Source organism: Hyperoodon ampullatus (assembly GCF_949752795.1).
Source record: "Hyperoodon ampullatus genome assembly, chromosome: 17".
Lineage (NCBI taxonomy): Eukaryota > Metazoa > Chordata > Mammalia > Artiodactyla > Ziphiidae > Hyperoodon > Hyperoodon ampullatus.
Genome location: NC_136930.1, coordinates 76,928,912 through 76,949,205, shown reverse-complemented (window position 1 = coordinate 76,949,205; position 20,294 = coordinate 76,928,912). Strand labels below are relative to the sequence as shown.

General features: G+C 63.3%; 1 protein-coding gene across 1 annotated transcript in view; it reads left to right on the top strand.

Annotated features, from left to right (window-relative positions):
- Window positions 1–20,294, top strand: part of ZC3H3 (zinc finger CCCH-type containing 3) — a 78,968-nt gene that overhangs the window by 45,113 nt on the left and 13,561 nt on the right. The window contains exons 5-9 of the mRNA XM_079722781.1: window positions 7,285–7,472; window positions 12,931–12,973; window positions 13,048–13,209; window positions 13,292–13,361; window positions 15,304–15,435. Of these exons, the coding sequence (XP_079578907.1) occupies window positions 7,285–7,472; window positions 12,931–12,973; window positions 13,048–13,209; window positions 13,292–13,361; window positions 15,304–15,435 (595 nt within the window). The remainder of the gene's footprint in view (window positions 1–7,284; window positions 7,473–12,930; window positions 12,974–13,047; window positions 13,210–13,291; window positions 13,362–15,303; window positions 15,436–20,294) is intronic.

Genomic DNA, 20,294 nt, shown 5'->3' with positions numbered 1-20,294 from the left:
AGGGGCTGACGCGCCGGCCCAGCTTTGAGGAGGGAGCTGGAGGAAGCGCCCTCGGGGCTTGGTGGGGGCAGAGTCTGAGGTCTTGGCTCGGGGTGGGACGTGGAGAGGTGGTGCAGGCTGGGCTGGACCTGAAGCCTGGGCATCGCGGATGGTGCCCGGGGGCGTCCTCGGGTTGCAAGGGCCGGGGACCGGACGAGCCAGGCGACTGGCACAGGGCTCCTTCAGGGGTGTCCTCTGGGAGCCAGAGCCAGAGAACCTGGGGCTGGCGCTCTACTGCCTGAGCAACCTTCCCTCGTCTGTTGCCCACGTGGAGCCCCTCCCCGATGCAGCCCTGCGGGAGAGGGCTGGGATGGGTGGGCTGGAGTTCACGGGCACGGTGAGCTGGGGGGGGCGCGGGGGGAGTTGGTGGGCAAGAGAGAGCGACGTGGGAGGGGCCGAGGGAGCAGAGGAAGGGCCCGCCCTGCCCCTCACCAGCAGTCAGGGGCCAGGGGAGCCCTGGGCGGCAGCCCAGCATGGAGGGCGACCCTTGGGTGCAGAGGACCGAGGTCCCACCCTGGGCTACACCAGTCATTTGGCTGCCTGATCCTGGGCTCCCCCAGCCCCTCAGCCCAGCGAGCTGAACTCTGCCCTCTGGAGTGGGGCCATTAAGGCCCAATAATAACCTGTTTTTTGCAGCTAACATACAAAACACCAATAGCTTCAGCTGAAATGGATTTTTAAAAGTGTCATTTTATGGAGAATTTTACTTTCTATTTTGTTGTTTATTAGGCTCTTAAAAGGAAAGCTTGTAATGCACGCATTGATCGAAATACCAATTGAATAGATGTGAGCACATAAAACAACCCAGCCCCCCATCATGCAGCCCTGGCGCTTATACTGCGGGCAGCGCGATTACTGTTGGCCCACCAGATGCCGGCTGGCCAGGGGCGCCCCGAATCATTTCTCTTCGTTACCGGGGAGAGATGGGGCAGGGGTCTCTTGGGAAGGAGCAGCACCCTCAGAGACGACGCCTAGGTGTCCTGCTGGGTCAGGGGGGCCCGTGGGGACCAGCCCCCTGCCTGCACCCCCCGCCCCCGCAGTTCCACCCTCAAGTGCTCAGCCTGGGCCCTGGGCCGGCCGGCCCTCTCCAGGGCTGTCCTGTCCTTGTCGCAACCCACCAGGGCCCTCAGGCCTCAGCTCCCACCCGGACCGTAGCCCCGCATCCACTGCGAGCAGGTGTGTCCTGGGAAGCGAGCCGTCAGGTGGCCGGGACCGCACACGGGAGGAGCACGTCACGCGCCGGGAGGAGGGGTCCTAGGAAGCCGGGCGGCCCCAGTCACCTCGAGGCCTGCACCGTCTGTCCGTCCGTCTGTCCACTGAGTCCCTGGCTCCCGGGAGCCCGCCCTGCCACCCCTCCTGGACCCTAGCCCCCAAGGGCCTCTGTCCCTCGCCCCCGGAACCCAGAACGTTCTGTCAGCACCTGCGCGACAGGATGCCCTGCACGACGGCCGGGACCCCGAGTGAGGCCTCGGCTGGGAGAGCACAGCCTGTGGCGGGGAGCCAGGCTGTCAGCGTTTCCGTGGAAAGCCCGCTTAAGCAGTTTGCAGCCGTCACGGTGGCGGCAGCGGCTGAGCCTGACCTACTTGGGATTCGCCGCGCAGCCGCCTCCCCGGGCGCCCCTTCTGCTGACGGCGCACTCCCCGCTTGCCTGGAGCTGCGTGGAAGCCACTCCATTTCCTGAAAAGGGCTTCCCCGCTTGTTTTCTCTGCTCCCGGCCAGCCTGCCCGCCCCCCGGCCCTCCTCTGCCCAACCCCGGCCTCGGTCCCTCCAGCTGAGCCCAGGGGCCTCTCCTGGTGTAAGTGCCCCGTGTGTCCCGTCTCCCGCCCACCGAGGTCTCCTGTCTGCGCGTCTCCCCTCCCACCTCAGGGCACCCCGGTGTGCGGGACCTGGGTGGCCCCCTAGCCTCCCTCCTGGTGTGCGTTCACCCAGCACGGGTCACTGGAGCCCCTGCTCGCCGGCACGGCCCCCGCCCCGTGGTGCTCGCTCCCAGGTGGGACACGGCCGTGTGCCATCGGGGTTTGGGGGAGGCTTCCCAGGGACCTGACGTCTGAGCTTGGGCAGACCCGTGTGACAGGCAGAGGGACGGCACGTGCACAGGCCCGGCTCGAGGCGGGTCGCAGTGCCCTCCAGGAAGCAGGGGCCATTGAGGGCCCGAGAGACCCACCTGCAGGGGGGGCAGGTGGAGCGCGGGGAGCTTGAGCAGACGTGCAGCTTTCAAACCAACTGATGGGACGGGGACCCCACCAGGGAGCCGTGTATGAGGGCAGGACCCCAGACTGCCTCTGGGGCTAGAGGGCCGCCTCCTCGGTAACGGTGACAGAGGTCTGGGCTGCGTCCCCATCCCGGGGCGGGGCGGGGCGTGTGGACGAGGGGAGCAGACTGTGGGGACTGGGAAGAAGGTGCCAGCAAAACGCCTCTGTGCCTGAGGGGCCTTCCTGTGGGAACAGAGCCTTTAGTTCCGCCAGCAGCCTCTCGTCCAGGCGTGGGCTCCCTGGGCCCGGCCCTGTCCCCAGCGGGCTCTGTCCCACCCTCTCTGGGTCCACGTGGCCTGTGCCAGGCTGCCTTAGGACTGGGTGCTGAGAGGCTGGAGCCCTCAGGAGTGGATACGCCGGAGCGGGGCCCCTTCAGCTCCAGTGTGGTCCTGCTGTCCCGCCTGAGCAGTGACAGCCGAGGAGGAGCCCGCGGGGCTGTGCTGGCGGCCTGAGGCAGTGTCAGTTTAAAGGCCAGTGGACCTGGCGAGGAGGCCCGGGCACCCGGGCGCAGCTCCAGGGTGAGGCTCGCCCTGCCCAGGGTGTCCTGGAGGCTGGGGCTGCTTCCAGAGTCTCCAGGGCCAGGCCGGCTCCCTGCACCTGATCGTGCCCTCCGTTCAGAGGAGCCACTCTGGGGGCCTTGAGGTGACGTGGCCTGGCAGGCTGCCTGTCCTCGGCCCAGGCTCTCGGGTGCGCTGGGGCAGGCGAGGTGCGTGCTGGTCAGGCGCTGGTCTGCCTGTCCACTCCCTGCACGCACCCTGTGCCCCAGGCTGCCGGGCCGCTTAGCTGAGGGTGCCCGGGGTGGGCCCGTCTCAGCCATGCAGCCCGAGAAGCAGACCTGCAGCGGGGGCGCCTTGCGCACGGTGCTGGGGGCTGCACAGACCTGCTTGGGCAGTGGCCAGGGAGCGTGCAGGGAGCCTGGGTGTCCAGGGCCAGCCTTTGAAACCACTGGGGAGTGGGGGAGCCCTGGCAGGCTGGGCACTCGGCCACTGCCGGCAGTGCGCCCCGCAGGCCGAGCCGAGGTTGTGTCACACTCATCCTGGCTCCTTGGGGAGAGCTCTCCTGTGTTACCCAGACCCTGACGCCCCGTCTCTCCGGGTCCCTTTAACCTGGCACTTTCTACTCACTTCCCGGGTACAGCAGGTGAGAAAGGCCTCAGAGGGCAGAGCCCCTTGGAGTTCCTGGATGGCCTTGGGCCTAGAAGTTTCTAGCTGCTCCCTAGGCAGCGGACACGCGGACCGCTTTTCTTTTTAAACCTACTTTTGTGGCATGTGTGTCTTTCTCCCCATTACTGCCGCTTTTCATTTAAAACGTTATCTCCCCCCCACCTGTCCTTCGTGGCCCCCAGGGGGCCGAGGGGAGGCCCAGCCCTCACCCCAGAGTAGTCAAGGTTATGGTGATAAATCCTGGGGCATTGTCACTGCCATTCGGAGTAAATTGGCTGGCCGCTTTCGGGCTGAAGGAAAGATAATTTGCTGTAGTATTTCAAATGGATTAGAAATGGATTTGAAGGGAAAGTTCATGCCTCCCATTACAAAGGCGAGAAAGAGGACTATCTTAAGGCACGGTTCCCTCCCTGGCCTTCATTATCCACGCTTAATACCTTTCCTATTTTCCAGCGTTAATGAAATTTCCTGGCGGCATGGGCCTGCCGGACGGATGGGAGAAGCCTTTAGATCTGAGGCTCCTGTTGTAGAAAAGGAATTACAGGCCCTTGCTGCGAGGGCAGGCGCGTTCTCTGGGTCCTTGGCCCTGCTATTATCTCATTAATTTTATCCCCTCTTCTCAATACAGTTCGTTTCCAAAGGCTGTCCTCTCCATTAGGGTAACAATTTACTGGAGTGCTGTGACACCCACGGCAATGAAAAGCTACAAGGCGTTTGGGGCGGGGGCGCCCCCCAGCCCACTGTTCCAGCCCCCGCCTGCCCGGCACCTGCCGGGCCACAGGTCCCAAGTCAGCGGGACCGGCGGGAGAGGGAAGGGCGGAGGCGGCTCTGCGAGACGGCAGGCCAGGCCGGTTTCCGTGGGCGGGGGGCCCTCGCCAGCCCTCCCCGAGCTCTCTGGGTGCATCCACCTCCCCCAGGCAGCCCCAGGGCACCATCTGGGAATGCAGCTTCTCCCAGCTTGCCTCCCAGGCTCCTGGGGTGCCCCTGGGAGCTGTGGCTCCAGGGCTGTTCTCGCGCTGCAGCCCTGCGCCCGGGCACGCGGGGTCCTCGGGCCCAGGTGTGAGCACAGACTGTGAGCACAGAGCCGGGGCCTCGGAGCAGGAGGCCTGCTGCGCCTCCACTCCTCCCAGAGGCCCGCGGTCGCCCCGTCACTGCACCAGAGCCCAGGGGCATGGCTTTTCGGGTCGGAAGGGGGATGGATCGGTTGGTCGTGTTCATCCATAAGAAGAATCAACGTTGTCCCGAGAAAGAAATGTCACCTGAGACGGGCATTTTAGCTGTAAGAGCAAATCGCGGAAGACAGTGATTAACGGGGCCACTTCTTCTCCTGGGGGCGGCGGGTGGCCAGCAACAGCCCCAGACTGAGGCTTCTCCGTGCGCAGAGCTGTGGGACGCAGGCCCTCGTGGGGGGCCGCCTGAGGGGGCCGGCACACGCTCTGCCCTGAAGCTTCCAGTTCCTTCCGACCCCAGGAGCTGCCTGGGCGGGGCCTCCCCTTCCTTGGGCTGCCACGTGCTGCTTGCACCCCACGGCGTCGCCTGCGTGGCTGCCTCGGGGGGCGGTGGTCTGTCCCTGTCCAGCCTCAGCCAGGAGCGCATGCCCACAGGTGGGGAGCTTCCTCACCCCTCGAAGGGCCTGACTCCCTTCTTCCCCGCCGTCTCTCACGTTTGATGGGGGCCAGCGCCGTGGGCGGAGGGAGAGGCAGGTGGGAGAGGGAGCGCCCCTGGTAAGGGGAGGGGCGGCTGAGCGCGTCTGTGTTCCCGGCAAGCGCAGTCCCACGATTGCGACGCACGGCCTGTGCGGGAGGCTGGGGGCTGTCCCTGAGCAGCCACCCCACGGTGAGGGCCTGAGTGCCACGAGCAGCCGGCGCTCTGGGGGGCGACCCTGGGTGCACAGATGGGGGGACCCCGACGCTGCCCCTGGCCCGGGGCTGGCAGATGAAAGGGCAGCTGCTTTGTGGGCGGGGAGACCTCTGAGGGCTCGGGACAGTGCGGCGCTGGGGGCCGGGGCTGTCGGGGGCCTCTCAGCCTCGGGCTAAGTGAGCTGTGGTGACCACTGGCCTGGGCTCTGCTCTCAGCCTTGGGGATCAGGACTCAGGCCAAGCTGTGCCTTTCGGACGGCAGCCACAGCTCCTGCAGAGGGTCCCGGGCCCCCAGGGCTGACAGCGCTGTGCGGTGAGGGGAGGAGACCCCAGCCAGCCCTGCCTCTCCTCACATCTCCACCTGGCCTTGGTGTGGGCGCAGGGGACAGGGCAGGTGCCCACTGGACATGCAGATGCCCTGAGGCCAAGGCGGGTAGATCTGCGGTCCCAAGGTCCGGGAGAGCCTGGAGGTCTGGCTCCTCCCCCAGAGGATGCCCACGTGCCCCGTGAGAGGGCAGCTGGAGCCTGTCGGCACGGCCAGCGTGAGCCGGGCTGCCGAGGACCCTTGGCAGGAGTCCTTTGCTCCAAGATTGGTGTTTGTGGACTTCAGTTTTAATTAAGGGAAACTGGGTTACGCGCTTTCTGGCGGGCCTCCTCGGCTTCCCGCCTGACGCTGCTGCTTCAGGTCCCCAGCGCCCGGCTCACTCGGCTGGTTAGAACAACCCCCAACTCGCAGATGGAGAGACAGGGGCCTAGGGGTGGACCAGCTTGCGTGCTAGGGTGCCCGGAGGCCTGCCGTGTCCCGTCTGCACTTCAGACCCAGGTCTGGGCCCCCTCCCTGGCCCTAGGGAGCCAGGAAAGGGTGTGCTGCTGCCCAGGTGGAGTTGGGGTTCATATGCTCCCAGGGGAAGGGGCTGCGGGGCGTGGGGGCCTCAGCGGGAGCACTTTGGAGAACCCAGGGGGAGGGTGCCATGTGTGCCCCAGGACGGGCCCTGACTTCAGCTGGCTCCTCTGCTGGGCCCCAAGCTGCTGCTGGTGCACTGCCTGTGGTAGGGCCACCCTCCTCACACCCTGCCCTCCTGCTGCTTGGGAGCCATCTTCGGGTAGAGGTGATGCTCATGCGACAGCTGGTGCTCCCTTGCCCAGGTTTGCCAGGGGGGCCCGAACGTATACTGGGCGATGACAGCGGGATGAGCAGAATCTGAGCTCATAGGGAATTAAGCTCCATTTGCATAAACAGATTCCTGCTGAAACAAACCACCGAGGGCCAAGGCCAAGTCCTTCTGGAGCCCTGAGGCCCTGGGCAGCGGGAGGGCCTTGGAGCCCTCGTGGCAGCTCGGGGAGCAGGTCCACCAGGGCAGCTGCAGGCCCACCATCTGTGGGACCTGAGTCTGGGGGTGTGGCCGCTGCCCGCTGTGTGTCTGTCGGGGGACTTCTCCCGACCCGTCTGCCCTTGGGCTGGCCTGGGCGTCTGCTAACCCCAGGACAGGCGGCTCAGCCCTCTGCCAGCCTTTGACCTCGAGGAGACTTCAGTCTTTCCCCCGACACAGCTTGCCGGCGGGAGCGGGGTCTGTGAGCCTGGCCCCTCCCAGTCTCCGCGCAGGGCCCTCCGTGCAGTGGAAGGAGAAGGCAGGGAGGGCGGGCAGTGGAGCTTGCTGACCCCACAGCACGGCCTTCCCAAAGCCGGGGTGGCACCACTGGGGCAGCGTCCAGGAGGTGTTCCCGGGCAGTGGTGATGGCCACAGGCCTTGGAGTAGACCCTCAGGGCCACCTTAGTGCAAGCGCTGAGGGCACAAAGGAGCCCCCTCGAAGCCGTGTCGCAGGGGTGCGCGTGTCGGAGGGGGAGGCTCAGTCCCAGCCTGGTTGGTGGGGTTGAGGGTGCCCCCTCCCGTGCCAATGGAGGGTGGGGGACAGAGGTTTCCCGACCGCGGGCCCTGGGGCTGGGCTGACAGGCGTTCCCTGTCCTTGCAGGTCCTTGGTGCTGAACGGCCTTCGTACTGCAGCAGCGGGTGGGAAAGCCCAGCCCGGCTCCCCTCGGTGGCGGAACAAAGGCTACCGTTGCATCGGAGGCGTCCTCTACAAGGTGTCGGCCAACAAGCTCTCCAAGACCTCTGGCCGGCCCGGCGGCGACGGGGGCAGCAGGTCCCTCCTGCGCGCAGGTGAGGCTCCTGGCGGGTGAGGGCTGCGCGTGCGCCGTTGCTCCAGGCTGGCCACCCGTCTGAGGCCCCAGGCCTGGGGCTCTCCCGGAGCCGGCCCGAGGGAGGGCTTCCCAGACAGCGCCCCAGCCCCAGGGCCATTTCACTCCTGCTCGAAGAGCCTCAGGAATTGCCCCTCACAAGGCTGGCAGCGGCCACGATGGGGAGGCCCCCCAGGGATGGCTTGGGTGCACCCGCCTCTTGCTTGGCTAAGCCGCCTCTGATTTTCTGTGTTTTGCTCCTGGACAAAGGAGATGAGCCAGGTATGGTAAACGCGGCCTGGGCGAGTGAGCACCTGAGGCTGCAGTGCCTAATCGCTTTGGCAACGCCTCCCCGCTGTGCCTGGAGGCCGTCACCACCACATGCGCCCCCCCGCGGCCTGGGAAACAGGCCGCGGAGAAAGAGATGCTTTGGATTTGCTTATTGTGCACATTAACTAGAAAAATATTTTGGTTTCAGTCCAATTTTACTCTTTTCCTTTGCTGTCGAAAAGGGAAAAAAACGGGGAGAGGTTGCAGGTGGTATGGGGATTGCACAGGCCCAGCTACCCCAGCCCCCAGCCCGACCCGCCCAAAGGGGCAGGAGGGAGAAGAGGCCTGCGCCAGGGAGGAGGCGGGGCGTGGGTGACAGCCGGAGGCCCCTCCTGGAGGCCCTGCCTCTCTTCTCCCAGGGCCTCTGTCTGTTGCCCTGGGGTGCCTGGCTGCCTAATTCCAGGCCAGGTGCCCCGGGCTCCCCAGGACAGGCACTCTCCCCCCACCTGTGCCTGTTTCCCACCTTGAGGGGTTGGGCTGTGTGACCTCTCAGGGCCTCTGCCTTGACCTCGAGAGCTTGGTGGTGGAGGAGCAGGGGCAGAGCCCTGGCCGGGCCACCTCGGGGGCCTTGGTGAGACTCAGCCCCGAGGGGCTGCTGCCTCGGGTCAGGGGATGCCCTGAGGCCAAGGCAGGTAGATCTGCGGTCCCACCCCGATTGCTTCTGACACCAGAGCTCAGCGGGCCTGTAGCACGCGTGCTCGCGGCCTGTGGGGCCCACACGCAGCTGTGGGCATCTCAGAGGGCAGGGACCTCAGACCACTCCTCTGTCCATGGCCGCTTCCAGCCTGCTGCTTCCCCTGAGCCGGGCCCCTCACAGGGCTGCCGCAGCCAGGCCTGCTGGTGGGCTGGACAGGGCCGTGAGTGCCCGGGCATCCAGACCAACCCACAGGGCTTACAGCGGCTGCTCGGCGGAGTGGCCATCTGGCGGCCCGAGGGACCAAGCCTCTCCGTGGGCCCGACCTCTGGCCCCAGCTACGCCCGAGTCCCCCCGCCCCAGCCCACGACTGGCCCAGCAGGCAGGACCCCGGCTCCCCTCCCTGCTGTGCTCCCTTGGGCTGGACAGGTTGTGGTTTGGGGCCATCCTGGCCCTCTCCGGGACCCTGGGCTGCACGTGAGCCTGATCCGAAATGGGCCGGTGGGCCTGTGGGACGGGGCTGCACCTGCCACCTGGGCTCCTGGCGTCCCCTCGCATCCCTCGCGTCCACATCCAGGCGGAGGAGAGGCGCCTGGAGGCTGAGAGGAAGAAGCGGGTTTGGACTCAGCCTGCCCACAGGCATCGCGGGGCCCCATGTTCGAGCTGCCTGCTGGGCGCTGGGCCCCGGGTCTGAGCCAGCTGCCACCCCGGGGTGCAGTCAGAGCAGGTGGGAGGGGCCGGCGTTAGGGACTGTGGGGCACGGCCCCGCCGCCTGAGCTGGCAGCTGGCCGGGGAGGGGGCTGCGACACTTCTCCCCGGGGAGGATGCCACGCTGAGCCCACTGCCCTCCAAGTGCTGAGCTCCGCAGAACCCCACCTCCCCGCTCAGACAGAGCAGCAGGGACTGGACGGCTGCAGGGTAGCGCCCTGGCCTTCCCCACCCCTCTCCCCCCAGCCCTCCAGCCTCTGGGCGATTAGGTGAGGACAGGGGCCTCCTCCCTGCCAACCCGCCCCTGCAGGCCACAGCGGCTCACGCCCTGCTGACTAGCCTGCTGGCTGCCACGGGGCAGCCCTGGGGCTCAGCCCTCCCACCTCAGGGTCGGGGCAGGGAGGTGGGGTTTGGAGCACAGACCACAGGGCAGCCTGTCCTGGGGGCACGAGGCCGGCCCAACACAGCACCAGCTGCTTGGACCCCGTACGGGTGGCCGACTCTTGGCTATAAGGAAGGCGGATTGCTCCCAGCTGCGGGAATGCCTGTGGACCAGCAGCCCACTTAGGTGAATGATAATTAAAGAAATAAATTTTCTCCTCCGGAGTCGACAGAACTTTGCCTCCAGTGAGGAAGTGCAGGCCTCCTTGGGAGGGGGCGGGGCTCCACCCCCTGTCCTCCTGGCTGCCCGCCTCTCTGGGACAGCATCAGCCCCCGGGTGGGGTGCCCCATCCATCCCAGGCTTCGTCGGGGAGAGCCTTGCCCTGCCCAGCTCCCGAGCCCCAGGGGCAGGGCCTTCTAGCAGGCACACCTTGCTTCCCCGGAACCCCGGGGCCAAGCACTTCCTCCCATGTCTAAGGTCTGCCCGCCCAAAGGGCCCAACCCTGGGACCCCTCCCCATATGCTTTGGCCTGGAACCTGGTGGGGGTCCTCCCAGGCAGGAGCTCTGATGGGGGCTCCACTGGGCCTGGCCTGTGCCTCGGCCCCAAGAGCCAGCAGGTCCCTGCAGTGGAGCAGAAGCCGCGAGTCCCCCTGCCAGAGCCGCCGTGCTCAGCCTGGGCTGCAGGCCTGCCTCCCAGGCTTCTTCTGAGCTCCAGGCCCCAGACCCCAGACCGGGGCAGACGTAGGCTGTGGTGGGCAGTCTCCCTGCCGCTGACCTGCCACCACGAGGCCTGAGCAGGTAGTGCGGGGTGGGGTTGGTGGGGGGGCAGTCTGAGTCGCTGCCTGGGCGGGGGCTGCCTCACCGCCTGAGTCTATTTTGGGAAGACCCCTGGGAAGTGCAAGCTCTCCGGAAGGCTCAGTGCCTCCTGCTCTGAGGTCGCCAAGGGTTTTCAGCTGAACTTTTCAGCGCCTCCATGCCTCTTTTCGAACAGCTACTTTATGTGCATTTTTTAGCACTGCAAAGAATTTGAAAAGGTGCCTCCTGTTCTTGTAAAAACTCCTACCGGGCCCTGCACTGGCATTTTTTTAAGAGCAGAAGTGGAAAGAGGAGTAAACCTGCCAGCCCCCCCGCCCCGACCAGAGGCCAGGCCTGCGGGCCGGTCTGACAGGCAGGCACATGACGCCAGCGGTCCCTGGCGGGAGCAGATGGCGCCACAGCGTCACTGGCAGCCTGGGTGACTGCCCCGGAAGCCGCGCTCACCGACAGTGATCAGATTGCACTGTCACCCTCAGGCTGGCAGGTGGAGGGCCACCGCGTGCCATCTGGACTGGCCTCCACTGCCACCCCGAGGATGGGTGTCCCCGGCCTGGAAACCAGACTCCAGTATGGCCTGGAGCCGTCCTAAGACCCCTCCCCGCCAGCCCTCACGCTCTGAGGCCCTTCTCTTCCTTCTGTGTCATCGCGTCCCCTCCCCCCATTCACACACAGTAACTCGGCCGCCTGGGCCACCGTGCAGAGCGCTTCCCTCCCGCGGGGGGCTCACGGCCCAGCCCTGGAGCTGCCTTTTTTAACTTGAGGAGACTGAGGCTCAGAGGAGGGCAGACATTGGCCAGAGGGCAGCTCCAGCCGGGCCCAGAACGGGCTCACAGAGCGTCCAGGGAGTGGTCAGGGCTTAGCAGAGGGTGGGCTGTGGAGGAGGGCGTCTGAGGGTCCGGCCTGTGGGGCGCAAAGGGGTTTGGGTTTGGACAGGCCGAGTGAGGTGTCAGAACACTGGTGTGACTGGGTGTAGAGCTCGGGAGACCAAGCTGAGCGGGCCCTGGGAAAGGACACCCGGGGGCGAGCCAGGGAGAGGGCCCTACAGGTGACAGGAGGGCCGCCTGCCCAGGCCTCCCACGCGGCTCCGGCTCCGGTGGGGGGGGCTCGGGGCCAGGCAGCTTGGGGGCGTCCCTTTTTAAACCTGGGATGCTTTGTCATCGCCTCAGGTCCCTAGAATTTCTGAGTGATGTCACTCGTGCCTCCTGCTGCCGGATCCATTTCAACAGCTGCCTGTGGGAAACCGGATCTGGTCTGGGAAGGGTCATGTGTGTGCTGAGGAACTGTGGCCATCCTGAGCAGCTCTCACCCTGCCCGGCCCGCCTTGGTCCTGGGGAGTGACCTGCTATCAAAAAGGCAGGCGGGAGCCGTATATTAGCCCGGGTGCCCCTTCTGTAGGGTGAGCTCACACTGCAGAAGACAGTGCCACCCGCCTGCCCCGCATCCCCTGCCCCCAGGACCCAGCCCCACCCAGACCCCAGCTGCCCTGGCTGAGCGTTCACTTGTTCCCTTCCTGTCGCCACTGACCACTTTGTGAGCAACTCCCCTTCAGGCCACAGTCAGTGACCTCAGAGAGGCCTTGCTTGGTCTGTGCCCTTGGGGTTTTGGGGAGTGTCTTACAAGGTGCCTCCAAAACTGTGTGGAGTGGGTTCCCGCCAGGGCCTCCAGCCACACGACACAGGCCGCGGTCGGCACACGGCTTCCTCGGGGCCTGGGAGTGAGGACTTCAGGATTTGTGGCCATACACATCTTTTTTGTTTTTATCTTACGACGCTTTAAATAAGCTATTCTTAGCTACTGCAGAACCAGGTGGCATTCCCAGACCCCACTCAGGTCACGCGTCCCTGGGTTCTCCTCTAGGCAGAGGGAGGTGGCAGGGAAGCCCCACCACCCACTGTTCCTGAGACAACTTGCCTTGAGGCAAGACCACTGGCCAGGGACTTCCCTGGTGGTGCAGTGGTTAAGAATCGTCCTGCCAACGCAGGGGGCGCGGGTTCGAGCCCTGGTCCGGGAAGATCCCACATGCCGCGGAGCAACTAAGCCCGTGCGCCACAACTGCTGAGCCTGTGCTCTAGAGCCCGCGAGCCACAGCTACCAAGCCCGCGTGCCGCAACTACTGAAGCCCGCGCACCTCGAGCCCGTGCTCCGCAACAAGAGAAGCCACTGCAGTGAGAAGCCCACGCACCGCTACGAAGAGTAGCCCCCGCTCGCTGCAACTCGAGAAAGCCCATGCATAGCAATGAAGACCCAACGCAGCCAAAAATAAATAAATTAATTAATTTTAAAAAAGACCACTGGCCAGCAACCAGGGTGGCCTCGGGGAGCTGTGCCACCAGACCTGGTCCCTGAGCCTTTGTCCCCGCCCGCTTCTGCCGTCTCGCCTCGGCCTCTCCCCTGCACGGGGCTGGGAGGTGGCTTGGCAGGGGCCCAGGAGGGCAAGCGGTTTCCTGGAGGGGCGGCAGTGCCCGAGCTGAGGGTGGGGCATCCCAGGGGGCCGGTGCCAGGCAGGTGAGCAGGGAGAGGGCAGAGCCTGGGGCGGTGGGCCTGGAGTGACCCGGCCTCTCCCCCCAACAGGCCGCTTGGACCCTGCCAGCAGCTGCAGCCGCTCCCTGGCCAGGTACGTCCCTTGGGGTTGGGGGCGGGGGTGCTCCCTGCCCTCCCGGGGCTCACGGACGTCTGCCCCCTCCCCAGCCGGGCCGTGCAGCGCAGCCTGGCCATCGTGCGGCAGGCGCGGCAGAGGCGGCGGCGGAGGAAGGAGGAGTACTGCATGTACTACAACCGCTTCGGCAGGTGCAACCGCGGCGAGCACTGCCCCTACATCCACGACCCCGAGAAGGTGGCCGTGTGCACCAGGTGCGCCCGCCAGGGCCTCCCTGTGGGTGGGGTGGGGGCTGCCCCGGGCTCCCCGCCCCTCACACCCTCCCTGTTGGCCTAGGTTTGTTCGGGGCACGTGCAAGAAGACGGACGGGACCTGCCCCTTCTCCCACCACGTCTCCAAGGAGAAGGTGAGCTGCCCCCTGTCCCCTGCGCCTGTGGGGCCGGGGGTGGGACCTGGAGGCTCTGCCCCTCCGTCCCGCCACGTGCCCGGTGGCCCCCAGGTGCGCCTGGGCTTGGCGAGGGGCAGCTGTGTGGGGCCGGGCCGTGGCGGAGGGGGGCACACAGCTGGGCCGCCCACAGTGCGGGAAGCTCTGAGGTCAGGGGTCAGTGCTGGCCGGGGGGCCGCCCGCCGCCCGGAGCGGGGGCTGCAGCGGGTCAGGGGAGGCGGGATCAGGCGGAGGCGCTGCTGCTGCTGCAGCTTTTCCCCTTGAGGAACTTGAGGAGAATCAGCATTTTTCTCCCTAGTAGAGCTTCGAAACTCTGCTGTGAGCAATTTGGAAATCCACGTCGAGTTTCGGGTTCATTAGCTCCGGCTCCAAAGCCGGTGCAGGCTCTGAGCTGTCTAACGGGGAAGCCCCGCACCAGCGCCCTGAATTAATGTTATTGTTATTTGTGTGGACGTGCTGGGTGCAAACAAGGTTAATTGAAATGAGAACGCAGTTTCCTCTTGATAACGGTGCTGACAGCTAGAGGAGCTCCGTTTGGTGCAAGAGTTGGCTTTATTACCCCTTTTTATTAGCGCTAATTTGGGCCCTGTATCAAAACGCACATTAAGGGAACTGTCTGCCGCCGCAGCACTGCCAGCCCCAGGCCGGCCGCTCCCTTCTGCGCTGCAGTTAAAAGACAATTAAAAATAGTCTCCTCTCTAAATCACCCTTTGTTTCTCTGCTTTCTCTCCTTCCTTCCTCAGCTGTAGTCATATTCAGTTCCCCCCGACCCCACGCCTCTCCCCAGAAAAGTGGCTTTTTGAAGCTCCTGTGTGTCCTCTGCAGGCAGGCGGGAGTCCAGTGGGGTGCAGTGAGGAGTCCGGCCGGGAGAGGCCAGCAGTGGGGGCGTGCCCGGGGACCATGTGGGCAGGGCAGGCAGGTCTGACAGCAGAGGGAGGAGGCCCCCAAGAGGTGTCAGGCCTGTGGAAGGTGTGAGACCTACAGGGTGACAGCTGTGTGAGCTCCTGGCAAGGTTCCACCCCCCCAGGAGGCTGGCCTGCAGAGGAGCAGGGTTCGCCCCAGGGGCCCCAGCCGAGGAGTCGGCGCTGCCTGGAAGAGTGGCGGCTTCAGGGGTCAGCATGGGCGACTTCAGAGGCACACACCCTCCCTTCCCGCCGTCTGCTGGCCCTCAGGCCTCAGTCCCCGCATGGAGGGAGAAGGGGGGCTGCCCACCCTGTGTCCCCCACCAGGTCTCCCCTGGGCCCACCTGCCGACGGGCCAGGGTGCTGGGAGCCTGCCCCCCGCACCAGTCCTCCGCAGTGCCCGCCTGCGGGCAGTGCTCAGCAGAGCCCCGTGGCCAGGCTTCACCAGGCCAAGTCAGGTCTCCAGTTCACGGACGCTGCCAGGTGTCCACGCATCAGGCAGCTGGAAACTCTGCTGGATTTCAGGCCCTATGGGCTGACACCCCACCTAGAGCCCCCACGCGCGGCCTCCCTCCTACCCCCAAGCCCTGCTCTTCTAGACCAACCTCCTCCTGGCCCGTGCCGCCCCAGCCCTACACCCTGGAAACCAGGCAGGCTCGGGGCAGGTGATGGACTCAGGTGACAGCACATCTGGGCCTGAGCCAGCCTGCTGGGCTGGGTCCCCCGTCTCAGTATCCTCATCTGGACCGTGTGAGGGCAGACGTGCTCTGCCCGGGTGACCACGCCTTCTGGGGAGGCTGAGGGTCTGACTTCAGGGTGGGCGGCCCCTCTTGCTGGCCAGCACTGTGTTTATTTCCACAGTCAGTGTGTGGCCCATGCCTGGTGGTGGAGCCCTGGGTGGGGCCCTGGGGTCCCAGCGTTCCTGCCTGTGAAGTGGGGTGAGGAGAGGGGCTCGGGGGAAGTGGCCTGCCCTCAGCCTCACTGCCTTCCCGCCCCCCCAGATGCCCGTGTGCTCCTACTTCCTGAAAGGGATCTGCAGCAACAGCAACTGTCCCTACAGCCACGTCTACGTGTCCCGCAAGGCGGAGGTCTGCACCGACTTCCTCAAAGGCTACTGCCCACTGGGTGCGAAGGTGAGGGGCGTGGTGGGGGGGGCTCGCGGGTGTGTCCTCTCCCATCACGCTCACCCGTGGGCTCAGCTCAGCACCGGGGCTGCCGTTGTGGGAAAGCCCCCGGCAGCTGAGAAGCCCTCGGCGCCGCAGCTCCTGGGAGGGCCCGCCCCCATCGGCCTGCGGGGCTGGGGGGAGGCCGCACGGGCCGTGGGGGACCCCGGACAGGCCTCCTCGGTCCCGGTGCCCCGAGAGGGAGCCTCCTCAGCAGCCTAGGGGCTGCAGCAAGCAAGGCCCGCTGCCACCCTTTCCCCGCACACTTGTGAGTGACCGCCCTGCCTCGGGGACCCGTGGTCTGCCGTGGGGGACCAGGCCTGGGCCCTGGGTGTGGGGAGCGCGTGTCAGTGCGGGGCCAGCTCCCCGGCCCCGGACCTCGCCCCTCCCTTCCTGCGCCGGCTCTGCAGTGGGTCCAGCCCTGCCCCGAATCCTCTTCCTCCTGCCCCAAGCGTAAGGGCTGGGCCCAGTCTGGGCCCCAAGTGGAGCCAGCCGTTACCCTGAGGGCGGCCCTTCCTGGAGGCGGGGCCCAGCAGGCAGCTCCAGAGCAGCCCAGGTGGGGCGGGGGGGCAGGACCCCCGGAGGCTGGGGATGATTATTGTAAGAGATTCCATTTAAATGAAAATATCAAAGTGGTCTTTAAGGTCTGCCTCTATTAGTGGAAGTGCTTACTGCGTCCCTTTCGGGCTGCGAGGCTGCCCCATGATGGATAGCAGCTTGTAATTATAGGTGGGAAAAGCGCTGAGCAGGCCGGATCCGGTGGGAGCAGAAGCAGCAGCCTGGGCCGGCGAGGGTTAATTTTATTCTCTAAATAATATAAAAAGTGCTGAGTCGTCACCTTGCTCCTGAAGTGGAAGTCCTCAGATGGGCCCCAGAGAGTTTATAATATTCCACTGAATCAAGTGGAATTGTTAACCTTGCTTCGTAAAGCGCTGGCTTGTTAAAGAGGCGCGTTCCCTTTTCTTGTGAATAATTTAGGCCCCGAGTAGGTCTCTGCTCCTTCCCCTTTTCGGGGGCCAGGCGCTGCTCCTGGGCCTGAGGCTCAGAGGTCAGCCCCTCGTGTCTCCTCACTTTGTCCCTCCGGACTCTCAGGACACTTGGGGACACGGCGTCCTCCTGTGGAACGCCTGTCACCTCGGGTGGTCCAATGGCCACATGTCACGGGGTCACGGCCGCAGAGCTTTCTGCGCGAGCCCCGAGTCCCGTCACTCCTGGCGCTGGCGGTGGGGTCGCGACTTGGTCCCTTGCTGTCGGGTCCGCGGAGCAGCTGTTAATGCGCGTGCCATGGGGGACGCCACTGTGAGGCGCGGCGCTAACAGCCGTGCTGCTCTGTCCACCGCGCTCGGAGCACCGTCGCCAGCGCTGCCCTCAGAGGGAGAGTGCCCCTTCCCTGCCTGCCCCCACCGGGAGTGGGTAGCAGTGCAGACTCCGCGACTCCCACCGGGACCTCACTGTCGCTGTCCAGTTGCTCACGTGGTCCCCAGGGTGCCTTCTGGCACTGCAGGACGCGCACCCCACCCTGGAACGGCCGACCCTCCCGGCACCCTGGCTCCTCTTCCTTGTGTTCACAGCTTGTGGTCAGGGTGCTCACTGCAGCTGGGGTGTCGCGCGTCTCCAGCGCCTCCTGCTGCAGCTCACGTGCAGTCTCATCCGCGGCCACCTCTGTACCGACAGCCCCCGCCCGGCTGTGTCCCGGCCCTTGTGCCTCCCTCACATACTCTCCTCGACCTCCTTCTCGCCCTGCCCCTGCGTGTGTCAGGGTCCGGGCTTCCAGGGGCGCTCTGCCTGCTGGAGAGGCCCCTCCGCCCCTGTCCCCTGCTTCCTCCTGCCTTCCGGAGGCTCTCTGTCCCGGCATGTCAGTCTTTGGAGTCACAGACAGTGTCTCCTTGTCACCGCCTGATAACTTGCCCCGGGTACCCTTTCTCAGGCTGAGATCCTTCCTGTTCTTACAGGAGTGTCCTTCCATTTTTCTCCATGTGGGTCTGGTTCCAGGATCTGCCCCCCCTCAAGGCCACACACCCCTCCTGCGCCTTCTCCAGTTTGGCTTTATGAGCTGCGGTGAGGCGGGGTGGAGGCGAGGCTCCGGATGGGGCTCAGACCCCAGTCCACTCGCGGCCGTGGCCCTGCACAAGGTGTTTACCCTCTGGGCCTCGGTTTCCTTTCTGTAAAATTGGGATAACGGTAGTACTTACCACGTAGGAAGGTTGTGAAGATTAAGACGTTAGTGCAGGGGGCTTCCCTGGCGGCGCAGCGGCTAGGAACCTGCCTGCCAACGCAGGGGACACGTTTTCGAGCCCTGGTCCGGGAAGATCCCACCTGCCGCGGAGCAACTAAGCCCGTGAGCCACAACTGCTGAGCCCCCGTGCCGCAACTACTGAAGCCCACGCACCTAGGGCCCGTGCTCCGCAGCAAGGGAGGCCACCACAGTGGGAAGCACGCACACTGCAACGAGGGGTAGCCCCCGCTCACTGCAACTAGAGAAAGCCCACTGGAGCAACAAAGACCCAATGCAACCGTAAATAAATAAGTAAGTAAGTAAGTAAGTAAATACATACATACGTACATACATTAGTGCAGCGCTTCACAGCCCTTTGAGCAGGCCCTGGGGTGTCAGGGAGGCTCCGCTGTCCCTGTTCACTAGCCTGTGGTGTGAGGTGCGACCTCGCTTCGTTTCTTCCACGTAGTCAGCCTTTCCCCGCAGATACGTGCTAAGCTGTCCGTTCTTTCCTCTCTGATTTGTGGTGCCACTTTTTAAAGTCAGCTTTATTGAGGTACGGTTTACATATCGCCCCATTCATCTGTTGCAAAGGTGTACGGTTCAGGAGGTTTTAGTAAGTTTACGAAGTTGTGCAGCCATCACCCCCCCCGGTGCTGGAGCATTTCCCTCACCCCAGAACATTCCCTCAAGCCTTTCTGTGGTCGGTCCTGTCTCTGCTGGCCCCCCACCCCACCCCCAGGACACACTAACGTACCTCCGTCTGCGTGAACCTGTCTTTTGTGGGCAGCGCACACGAGGGAGTCCTACCACGCAGACTTCGGCGTCTGGCTTCTGTCGTGAACGTGTTTTTGAGGGTCGTCGTGCTGTGGTCTCGAGCAGCACATGAGCGGCCCTCCACTGTGTGCAGAGACCACTTTCTGTTTCTCCGCTCGTTGGGGGATGGGCACTTGGGTTGTGGCCAGTGGGGCTGTTTGGAGTGAGCCTGCTGTGAGCGTCTGCTGGTCTCGGTGTGGACACAGCCTGCAGGGATAGCCGCCTGCACTGGTCCAGCTCCCACCAGGAATGAGTGAGGGTCTCATTTTGTCACTTCCTTGCCAGCACCTGCCAGCCCTGTCACCCGTTTAAGTGCACAGTACAGTGGTTTTTGGTGTATTACATTTTTAATTTTGTAATTGTAGTAAACTAAATATAACATAACGTTTGCCCTTGTTGAGTATACAGTTCAGTGGCATTAATTACATTTACAATACTGTACAACACCACCACTGTCTATTTCCAAAACTCTTCACAGCATCTCTATAAACAGTTGGTAATGACTTCCTGTTCCCCCTCTCTCGTGTTTTTCCCTTGTGTTTCCCTATAAGAGTTTTATAGTTTTAGCTCTAAAGTTTAGGTCTTTGGTCCATTTTGAGTTAATTTTTGCATATGGTATTAAATAAGGACCCAACTTCATTCTTTTGCAAATGGATATCCAGTTTTCCCAGCACCACTTTTTAAAAAAAAATATTTATTCATTTATTTATTTATTTATTTGGTTGCGCCGGATCTTAGTTGCAGCAGCCAAGCTCCTTAGTTGCGGCACCAGGGCTCCGTAGTTGTGGTGTGCGGGCTTCTTAGTTGTGGCATGTGAACTCTTAGTTGCGGCATGCATGTGAGATCTAGTTCCCTGACCAAGGATCGAACCCAGGCCCCCTGCATTGGGAGCACGGAGTCTTATCTACTGCGCCACCAGGGAAGTCCCAGCATTGCTTGTTGAAAAGACTGTCCTTTCCGCATTGAATGGTCTTGACACCATTGTTGAAAATTTATTGACCATACTTGAGATGGTTTATTTCTGGCTTCTCTTTTCTATTACATTGGTCTATATGTTTGTGTTTTGATTACTATAGCTTTATAATAAGTTTTGAAATCAGGAAATATGAATCCCTCAAACTTTGTTCTTCTTTGCCAAGGTTGTTTTGGCTATTTGGGGTTCCTTGAGATTCCGTGTAAATTTTTGGATGGGTTTTTCTATTTCTGTTTTTTTTTTTTTACAAGGCCTTTGGGATTTTAATAGGGATTGCATTAGCTCTGTATATCACTTTTGGTAGTATTGTCACCTTAACAATATTAGGTCTTCCAGTCCATGAATGCATGATGTGTTTTCATTTATTTAGACCTTCATTAATTTTTTTCAGCAGTATTTTGTAGTTTTCAGTGTATAAGTCTTTTGCCTCCTTGGTTAAATTTACTCCTGAGTGTTGGGCTTCCCTGGTGGCACAGTGGTTAGGAATCCACCTGCCAATGCAGGGGACACGGGTTCGAGCCCTGGTCCGGGAAGATCCCACATGCTGCAGAGCAACTAAGCCCGTGAGTCACAACTACTGAGCCTGCGCTCTAGAGCCCACGAGCCACAACTACTGAGCCCACGTGCCACAACTACTGAAGCCTGAGCGCCTAGAGCCCGCTCTCTGCCACCACGGTGAGAAACCCGTGCACCGCAACGAAGAGTAGCCCCCGCTCGCCGCAACTAGAGAAAGCCCACGCGCAGCAGCGAAGACCCAGCGCAACCATCCATAAATAAATAAATAAATAAATAAATAAATCCTGAGTGTTTTATACTTTTTGATGT